Source organism: Nesoenas mayeri, assembly GCF_963082525.1.
Source record: "Nesoenas mayeri genome assembly, chromosome: 20".
NCBI classification, from domain to species: Eukaryota; Metazoa; Chordata; class Aves; order Columbiformes; family Columbidae; genus Nesoenas; species Nesoenas mayeri.
This window is the reverse complement of record NC_137569.1, coordinates 4,447,584-4,456,647: the sequence shown is the minus strand read 5'-3', so window position 1 is coordinate 4,456,647 and position 9,064 is coordinate 4,447,584. Positions and strand designations below refer to the sequence as shown.

The 9,064-nt window shown below is 66.8% G+C and overlaps 3 protein-coding genes across 4 annotated transcripts; 1 reads left to right on the top strand and 2 right to left on the bottom strand.

Moving 5' to 3' along the window:
* Nucleotides 1-1,128: 1,128 nt before the first annotated feature.
* Nucleotides 1,129-2,999, bottom strand: PROCA1 (protein interacting with cyclin A1; the record flags this gene model as incomplete). Its single annotated transcript, XM_080356838.1, has 4 exons — nucleotides 1,129-1,648; nucleotides 1,722-1,856; nucleotides 1,958-2,090; nucleotides 2,819-2,999. 4 exons carry the CDS (start codon nucleotides 2,997-2,999, stop codon nucleotides 1,129-1,131), a joined length of 969 nt encoding a protein of 322 aa, XP_080212964.1.
* A 1,385-nt stretch (nucleotides 3,000-4,384) lies between these two features.
* Nucleotides 4,385-5,404, top strand: LOC308048213 (adenine phosphoribosyltransferase-like; the record flags this gene model as incomplete). The annotated part of the gene is made up of 5 exons (XM_080357195.1): nucleotides 4,385-4,507; nucleotides 4,669-4,762; nucleotides 4,842-4,988; nucleotides 5,076-5,171; nucleotides 5,277-5,404. The coding sequence occupies 5 exons, from the start codon at nucleotides 4,385-4,387 to the stop codon at nucleotides 5,402-5,404; spliced, it is 588 nt and encodes a 195-aa protein (XP_080213321.1).
* Nucleotides 5,405-5,723: 319 nt separating this feature from the next.
* On the bottom strand, nucleotides 5,724-8,890 carry RAB34 (RAB34, member RAS oncogene family). Of its 2 annotated transcripts, XM_080357172.1 has the most exons (11): nucleotides 8,783-8,890; nucleotides 7,815-7,884; nucleotides 7,637-7,728; nucleotides 7,204-7,269; nucleotides 6,901-7,002; nucleotides 6,771-6,835; nucleotides 6,644-6,695; nucleotides 6,390-6,471; nucleotides 6,207-6,297; nucleotides 6,014-6,121; nucleotides 5,724-5,940 (listed from the first exon to the last, which is right to left on the bottom strand). In XM_080357172.1, exons 2-11 carry the CDS (start codon nucleotides 7,866-7,868, stop codon nucleotides 5,873-5,875), a joined length of 780 nt encoding a protein of 259 aa, XP_080213298.1. In that variant the 5' UTR covers nucleotides 7,869-7,884; nucleotides 8,783-8,890; the 3' UTR covers nucleotides 5,724-5,872. The 2 variants fall into 2 exon arrangements, with proteins under 2 accessions (XP_080213298.1, XP_080213299.1); XM_080357173.1 differs by having other exon boundaries at nucleotides 6,644-6,835.
* Nucleotides 8,891-9,064: the final 174 nt, after the last annotated feature.

Sequence of the window (9,064 nt, the reverse complement as noted above, 5' to 3'; positions counted from 1 at the left end):
CCCGCATGCCCTATGTCTGTGCTTCCTGCAGGGACGCAGTGGTTGCCACAAGGACTTTGCACCCATTAGCAGCGCTCGAGAGGGTGCGACGCCTGGCCACAACCTTGCTATTTCCCCCCTGGGCTCTCGTGATCCGTTTATTTCAGGGATTTGGGGTTGCACCTCCAGGAGCAGTGGGGTTTGCACATGGCAGCTCCACTCTCTTGTGTCTCGGTGCCGCTGATCTCCCCAGGCTGGCGTTGGCAGAACAGCTGTTGCTCCAGCTTTTTCCCAGTTCTGGAATTTGATGCTGGGGTGTGCAGATCTCGCTACCGGCCTCAGCGGGTAGGAGAGGGGACGCTGTGCCAAGCCACGCTTCTTGCTCAGAGGCCTTTTGCAGGAGTTGGTGGCAACACCCCAGCTCTGGCCGCTGCCCCAAACCCTTCAGCGCAGGAACCTGGTTATCAGAGAGTCAGGCTGTGATCACTGACTGCCGTGCGGGGACACAGGGACCATCTGCCTTTGTCCCAGGGCTGGAAAAGCTTCTATTGTCCCTCTCCAAAGGCATTTGAGGAGCCTCCAGGCAGAGACAAAGCCCCTGCTGCTCGCTGCCATTGCTGGGGGCTGGAGAAGAAGCTTCTGGGGGAGCACGGTGCTTCTCCCAGCCTGGGAAAAGGCTCAGCAGAGGAGAGAGCTGGGGTGATATGATTCATTAACTGGTCCTCCAGAGAAATACACCCCTGGAGGGCTGGAACTCAACCCTCCGTGGCAGGGTGGCGAAAATCAGGACTCTGGACAGGAGCTGTCCCCCCAACCAGAGCGGCAGCTCGCCATCCCTGGTGCCCAGGAAGGTGACGTGCGGGCGGGAGCAGCGAGGGACGGCTCAGACCCACTCACTGCCCTTTTCTGCGCAGAGGTTTTCCCCCGGCGCAGGTTGGCTCTGGCGCCCTGTGGAGCCGTGCGCTGGGACCAGCCGAGTGCTGGCTCACAGGTGCTCCCCTCCCGCAGTCCCATAAATGGGATCAGCCCCGGGATTCCCCTGGGTCCCCCCAGGGTGACCCTCCCACAGACACAGACCCAGCACCGCACCATCTGCTCAAGCCACCAGCTTTATTACACAGCCCAGACCTGCGCGGGGCAAGGGGGGAGTCAGGTCCGTAGCCCCGGCTCTTGCGCAGGCTCTGCCTCAGCTTTGCTTTTCAGCCTCTTCTTTCTGTTTCTCTCCTTCCTCCTCCTCTTCCTGCTGGCAGTGGGGACCGGGGATGGAGGGGCTGGGGCTCGTTCCCTGCCCAATTCCCCCCATGCCGGAGCATCGCTCAGGATAGCATTGGCTTCCTCCAAATCTGGCGGTGGGACCCGTGGGTCCTGCGCAGTGGGGGCAGCGGCTGCAGGACGGCTCAGCTCCCTGTTTTCAGAAAGACCTTTCTTTTTCAGACCTTTCCCCTTCTTTTTTTTGTCTTTCTTCTTCCCCTTCCTCGCTTTCTTGGCTGCCTTGGGGGGGATCAGCGGGCGGACAGGTGCTGGAATGGCTCCTCCACCCACACTGCTCCACGGGGGGCTCAGAGGGACCCCCTCAGGCCTCGCTGCCCGGTCGATCAGCTCCCCGCCAAATTCATACAGCACCGGCTCCCTGGGGACCGCGACGGCCACCGTGTTGTACGCCTTGCACCTGCGGAGAGCGCGAGGTGAGCTGAGCCCCCGCAGGGCTTTGGGGGGCCGATCCCTGCAGTGGGGGCACTCACCAGATGTAGAGGTAGGGCTCCACGCACTCCTCCTTATAGGTGAACTCGAAGCAGGGCACCTGGATGACATTGAAGAAGGCCTGGCCCACCACCCGCGACGCCGTGTCGTTCACCTGCCGCAGGCACTCCTTCAACCTGCCGTGGGGCACAGCAGGGTGAGGGGGGCCGAGAGGGGCTGGGACCCCCCCAGGGATGGGGGGACGTTGTGGGGCACAGTTGGGCGCGGGGCTGCTCACCGGCGGTCGCAGTCGCAGTGGCTGATGGTGTGCCAGCGCAGGTTGCGGTACCCATAGCGGGCGGTGAAGGGGTGGATGACGTGCTGGCAGTGGTCATGGTCCCGGCAGCACCGGTCTGTGTCCCGATGTTCCCCTACAGGGAAGGTGTGGGGTGCAGGTAGGGCTGGGGCTAAGTGGGGTTGGGATTAGGGCTGGACTGGGGCTGAGCTGGGCTAGGACTGGGATCAGAATTAGATCGGACTAAGAGGGGACTGGGATCAGACTGGGATGGGTAGGTGCTGGGACTGGACTGTCACTTGGATGGGGACAAGGTTGACACCAGGATGGGGACTGGGGCAGCACCAGCACCACAGTGGGGATGAGACTGGGACTAGGCTGAGATCAGAGTGGGGACCAGGACTGAGCCAGGATAAAAAGAGACTAGGCTGGGATCAGGAAGGAACAGGGAGTGGACCAGGTTGGACCAGTGCTGGGATGGGGACTGGACTTGTGTGGACCAGGACTGGATGAGCACTGGGATAGGGACCAGGAGGCTGGGGACAATGATGTATGGGGACCAGGATGGACCAGCCCTGTGATAGGGACTAGACAGAGACGAACTGGTGGACTGGGACTGGAGCAGCACTGGGATGAGGTCTGAGCTGGGAGAGATAGGGACAGAACTAGCGCACGGATGGGGACTGGACTGAGATAGATGAGGACTGACCCAGCACTGGGATGGGGACTTGGGCTGGGCTGGGGTGGAGCAGCACTGGACATGGATGGGATGGGATGGGGTGGGATGGGATGGGGTGGGGTGGGGTGGGGTGGGGTGGGGTGGGATGGGGTGGGGACAGGTAGCAGCGGCCCCGCCGCCCTTACCCAGCTGCTCGTAGGTATCCGCGTTGCTGCCCGCTCCGCACCACAGCGTCCCGGGGTAGGTGAGCCCGCGGCGGGCGCGGGGCCGTCCCGGCGGGGCCGCTCCGGTGCCGGGGGCCGCTCCGGGGGTGGCTGCCAGCAGGAGGAGGAGAAGGAGGCGACAGAGCATCCCCGGGTCGCACATGGCACCGACCCGCCCGTCGCCGTGGAGCCGCCTTATAGAGCCCCGCAGCCCGCCCCCGCGGGGCGGCCCGGCCCGGCCCGGCTCCGTGCGGCGCGGCCCGGAGAGCCGGGATGCTGGAGCCGCTGCCCGGAGAGCCGGGATGCTGGAGCCGCTGCCCGGAGCCGCGGCGCATTCCGGGTCCCGCCGCCCGCGGGGAAGGGGTTACCCCTCCCGGTGGGGCCGGACCCCGTTGCTGTGGCAGCCGGTGGGGTGATGTGCCGGGGCCGGTAACGCGCTGGCCACAACGCGCCCGCCCCGTGACGCACCGGCCCCCGCACGACCCCCGGCCCCGGAGCGGCCCCCGACGGGAGAAGCATGTTCCTGTGGCCCCGTGTCCCGATCCACGGATGCTCCTGCAGCCCCATGTCCCGAGCCACAGGTGATCCTGTGTTCCCCCATCCCTGTCCCACAGATGCTCCATTAACGTCCATGTCCCTGTCCTATGGATGGTCACTGCAGCCCCACATCCCCATCCCAGTGATGGTCCCTATAACTCCACATCCTCATCCCAGAGATGGTTCCTGTTACCCCACGTCCCCATCCCATGGTTGCCCCACAGTGCCTTTCCCAGGGGCAGCGCCGGTGCCCTATGCCCAGCAGGGCTGGCAGCCACACGCGCCCAGCGGATCCCAGCGCAGCCGCCAGGACTCGCCCCCTTTGGCTGGTTCCCCCACCACAGAGCCCATTGACAATCCGGACACAGAGCTGGCACAGTGGGTGGCCAAGGGAGCCAGTGCTCGGTGAGGCAGGATGGTGCCTGGACTCCCCAGCGAGGACGTGCGCAGCCTCTCAAAGTCCCTGCGCTGCCCAAAACCCCAGAGGTCATGGGGCTGCATGCTGAGCATCACCACAGCTTGCTGACCCTTGCACCCATGGGGTGCCAAGGGCATCGTGCTGCCCGTGCTGTTCCTGGTGCTGGGTGCTGGAGACACTCACGCAGGGTGTGAACACCCCTGCCCTGGTGCTCCCACCACCCGACAGCCTGCCCAGGACAGCAGAGCCCAGTTGGGGACGTTGCCGGCCCGCAGGCAGCGCTCCTGCCTGGCACCCGCCCAGGGCCCAGCTGGCCAAGGGTGCTGGCGGGTGCCCGGTGCCGCAGGGGCTGTCCCCGCTCAGCTGTCGCTGTCTGTGACGCTCCCTGTGACGGTCCTGCTCGACTCAGCCCCGCCACCAGCACCCAGGTACGGAGCCGACCCAGGCGCGCTGGGACCCCGGGGTGCCCACGTGAGGGTGCGGATGGGGAGGGTGGGGGGCACCAAGCCACAGGGAGCCCTGAGGGGATTGTGGGTGGGGGGGTCTCAACCCTGATGTACACTCAGTGCTTGCAGTGCCTGAGGTCCCCACGCATGGACCTGTGCCACGTCCCCGCCACCCGGGAGAAGGGCTGGTACCTGGCGCTGATGGCTCCCAATGTCAAGGGTCCAAACTACGCCTGGCTGGACCCCTCCCGGCTCTACTGCCACCCGCAAGTACCCAACACTCGGGGCAGAGGGCACCTGTGGAGGTGCTGGGGTGGGCTGCAGCTCCGCAGGGTTGTTGGGGCACCCGCCTGTGCCCGTGGGCACCAGCACATGGGCTGTGGGTGCCCATGATGGGCTGCAGGCACCCAGCACCTCCGCTCTCCCCTCAGGGCTTGCAGGACTGTGTGGCCGACCTGCTGCAGCCCTTCCAGGGAGACCCCATCGACATGGTGGCCGGCATCGATGCCATGGGCTTCATCCTGGGTGAGCAGGGATGCGGGTGAGCCAAGGGTCCCTGTCCTTCAGCCTCACATGGTCTGACGGTGCCATGTCCCTCCCCCAGGCGCTGCTGCTGCCACCACACTGCGGAAAGGCTTCCTGGCCATCCGCAAAGCTGGGCACCTCTGCGTGCAGACTCTGGAGCAGCCCTACAGCGACTACTCGGGCCGGGAGAAGGTGATGGAGGTCCGCACCGACGCCATCTCTCCGGGTGAGCGAGCGGGACGCTGCCGTTGTGGAGGGGGGGTGGCCGGCATGGGCACCAGGCGCTCAGCCACAGCCTCTGCCCCCTCCCCAGGTCTGCGCATCCTCCTCGTGGACCAGTGGGTGGAAACCGGGGGCACCATGCGAGCGGCCATCCAGCTGGTGGAGCGGCTGGGAGGGGTTGTGGCAGGTACGAGGGGGGTGCCAGGGTACCCCGGGGTGCACCCATGGGTGCAGCAGGAACACTGCCCTGCACCCTGGGGTGGCCGGTGCTGATCCCCGCCTTGTCTTGCAGGCGTCGCCGCCATCTGCATTGAGGACAGCGAGGGCGGGCGGTGGATCCAGGAGCGCTACAAGTGCTCCCACTGTGTCCCCCCCTGCCTGCAGCCCCGCTTCAACCGCCACCAGCTGGGCTGGGAATGATGAGGGGCTGGCACCCCACGTGTCGCCCCATGTTGCGCAGGGCTGCTGGTTCTTTGGGGCAGGGCATCTACCACCCCATTTAGCTTTCATCGTACATAAGATGGTAACCCCCGCTTGGTGGCCGCCATCCTCCCCTGGCGAGTTGACTTGTGGGTTGACTCCCCACAAGACTGGGGGGTCAACCCAGGGGCAGCCGCAGTTGGCCTTGGCCCCCAGCCTCACACCTTTGTTAAAAAGCGTAAAAAAGGTTTTATTAAGATAAATGAGAACCCGGGAGCATCTGCCCCAGCGAGCAGTGCCTGGGTTTGCATAGCTGAGGGAGCCGCATGGGTGCTCCTGCCCACGCGGCTGTGGGTGCCCGGGCAGACGGGGGGCCGGGAGTGGCAGGGATGGCGCCTGGGGGCCAGCCGAGGCCACCCCTCTTTGGTCCAGAGGTGTAAGCACCTGGGGGGGCCAGGGGCTGCCACCTCACTGGCAGCACTTGGGTTTCTTGCGGGGCGCTGACAGGTACAGGTCGCTCTCGTTGCTGCTGATCCCTGGAGGGGCACAGGGAGGGTGGGTGTGGGATAAAGGGGGGACACCCGTGTGGGGACAGCTCGGGGTACTCACGCACGGTGTCGCCGATCTTGCGGGCGCTGCTGCGCTCCAGCTCGGCCAGCACGCTGCTCTCAAAGGTCAGCGCTGCCACGCGGAAGAAGAAATCCCGCACGTTCTCTCCTGCGCCATGGGAGGAGACCCCCTGAGTGTTCCCTCGCCCGGCCGGACCCCGGGGTCTGCATCCCCCACCTGGACGGGGACCCACCGGTGAGCGAGGAGACAGCCCAGTACTCCGCCTGCATCTCCTGGGCCACCTTCAGAGCATCCTTCTCCATCAGGCTGTACTGCGCCGGCGTCTGCCGCCGGGTGACGGGATGGCGGGTGGGTGACAGGGACAGCCCCGCTGAGCCGGGGCACAGGGAGCTCATGGGATGGGGGACACACTCACGCTCAGGTCCTTCTTGGAGCCCACCAAGAAGAGGATGACGTTGGATGGGTCATTCTCCTTCAGGGCATCAGCCAGCCACTGCCTGCGGGGGCCACTGTCACCGGGCGGTGGCCAAGTACTGCCCTCTCGCTCACACACCGCAGCATCGCCGGCAGCCCCACACCCTCCTGCTCGGCTGTTACCCCCCAACCCTCCCTACCACCCCAACGCTCAACCCCAGTCCCACCTGGTCCCTTTGCCCATGCGTCACGTACCGTGTGTGCTCCAGGGACGCCACGTCGTTGACATCGAAGACGATGACGATGGCTGGAGGGGGGTAAAAGGAGGGGTGAGATGGGGACGGGGGCAGCCGGTGGGGGTGGGACGTGGTGGGGACCTCACCTTGTGCTCCCCGGTAGTAGGTGGAGGCGATGCACTTGAAGCGCTCCTGTCCGGCCGTGTCCCACCTGGGGGGTGCGGGAGGTGAGGGGGGGCTGTGGGGTGCGCGGGGAGGGGGTTGGCACCTACTCACAGCTGCAGGCTGAAGGGCACCCCCAGCACCTCAAACCGCTCCATCTCAAAATCCACCCCGATGGTCGCCTTGTAGTTCTTGTCAAAGGTGTCCTTGCAAAAGCTGGGGGGGGGAAGGGTGTCAACAGCCCCCCCGTTCACCCTCCTCCACAACCTACCCTTGGGGACTCAGTGCCCCCGCCCTGAGGGTGCCCAGCACCAGGGTCCAGCCAGAGACAGGCTCAAACCAAAGTGCCGCTGTCCTTTGTGGGGGGGCCTCTTCCCCTGCCCCCCCCGCAGACCCTCCCCAGGGGGGTCCCGTTACCGGTTGATCAGGCAGGTCTTCCCCACCGAGAGGTCCCCCACCACAATGATCTTGGAGATCTTGAACCTGCCGGGCAGGAGGACACGTGGCTGCTCAGCGGGGTGGGGGGGTCCCCGCCTGCCCCCCCGCAGCCGGCCATGGGGACAGAAGAGTTCGTGGGGTGGACGGGTGTCGCCCGCAGCCCCCCGTGTCCTGCAGTGCCCTGCAGCCCGGCTCTCCCGCCCCGCCGCCAGCCGCGGCACAGCTTGGACCCTCTTTCCCCCCCTCCGCACCAAATTCCTGCGCCGTGACGCAGGGCTCGGCACACAGGCAGCGCCGGCAGCCACGCGGCGTCAGGGACCCCTCACGCGTGGCTGGTGGGGCCGTGGGCCCCTCGTCACCAGCTCCCCCATCCAGCCCCGGGGTGGGGGCCCCCGAATCGCCCCGAACTCACCCCACGGTGCCCGTCCGCTGCTCCTGGCAGGCGCTGGCCACCCCGGGGTGGAAGGCGGGGCGGGCGTGCAGGGCGGCCTCCTTCCGAAAACACTGGCCGGGGGACAAAGCGGGACACCGGGGTGAGCACGGGGCTCAGCGAGGCCACCCCTGGGTCACTGTTGTCCCCCCCTGCTCACCAGGGGCAGGTCGGCGATGACCCTGTCCCTGCGGACCGGAGCCAGCATGTTCATTGTCCCGCGGGGACGCCTGGGTGGCCGGGGGGAGAGGGGACAGGCCAAAGGCCACCGCGAGGCCTGGGGACAGAGGGAGAGGTGATGTCCCCTATCCCAGCTGTCCCCATGCACAGTGTCCCTGATTATAACTGTTCCTGTGCCCTCAATCAGGGGTGTCCCCCTATCCCAATTGTCTCTACATCCCTGTGTCCTGGCTGTCCACATATCCCCAGGCGTGACTGTCCCTGTGTCACAGCCACCCAAAGATCTCTGAGCGTGGCTGTCCCCACATCCCAGCTGTCCCCATGTCCCAGTGCATCGCCCCATCCCTGTGCATGGCTCTCCCCTCGTCCCAACTGTCCCCACAGCCCAAGTGTGCCATCCATGGGTATGGCTGTCCCCACGTCCCAGCTGTCCCCATGTCCCCAGATGCGGCTGTCCCCATGTCCCAGCCATCCCTCCATCCCCGCACACCAAGGTACCACTGTCCCTGTGTCCCCGCTGTCCCCACATCCCAAGTGTGGCATCCCAGTGCACAACCATCCCTGTGTCACACTGGTCCCGGTGTCCCCAAGTGTGACTCTCCCAACATCCCATCCATCCCCAAGTCACCGTGCCCCGCTGGTCCCCATGTCCCCACGCATGCCTGTCCCCGTGTCCCGTTCATCCCCGTGTCCCACCTGTACGCCTGTCTCCTTGTTCCACCCGTCCCCACGTGTGCCTGTCCCCGTGTCCCCCCATCCGCGTGTCCCCATGTCCCCACAGCCCCGCGTGTGCCTGTCCCCGGGTCCCCCACCCCGTGTCCCCCGCGCACAGTCCCCACCATCCCCAAGCACGTCCCCCAGCCGCATCCCTGTCCACGGCCAAGCCCGCCCCGCCCCGCCCCGGTGCCCTCGGCGGGGGGACACGCAGCGGGTCCCGTTGCAGCGAACCTCCCGGCTCCGGTAGCGGTGCTCGGCGCCGCCCGCCCAGCCCCGGACAGACCGGCGTTGCGGCTCCTCCCCCGCGGGGGCGGGGCCGGGAACCCGGTTCCTCGGGGGCCAGGCCGCCGCGCCGTCGCCCACCGATGTGACCCCGGTGACCGCCACCCCGGGGCTCGCCCAGCCCCGCCGCGGGGCGGCAGCGGGGGGGGGCGGCAGGACTACAACTCCCGTGAGGCCCCGCGGCGCGGGAACGCATTTGCGCATGCGCACAGGAGGCAGCGGACCAGCACT

Coding starts and splice junctions, on each gene's coding strand:
- RAB34 (XM_080357173.1), bottom strand. CDS start 7,868: ATGAACATGCTGGCTCCGGTCCGCAGGGACAGGGTCATCGCCGACCTG. Junction 6,836..6,900: donor GTGCCCTTCAGCCTGCAGCT/GTGAGTAGGTGC, acceptor CGCACCCCCCAG/GTGGGACACGGCCGGACAGG. Junction 5,941..6,013: donor CAAGATCGGCGACACCGTGC/GTGAGTACCCCG, acceptor GTGCCCCTCCAG/GGATCAGCAGCAACGAGAGC.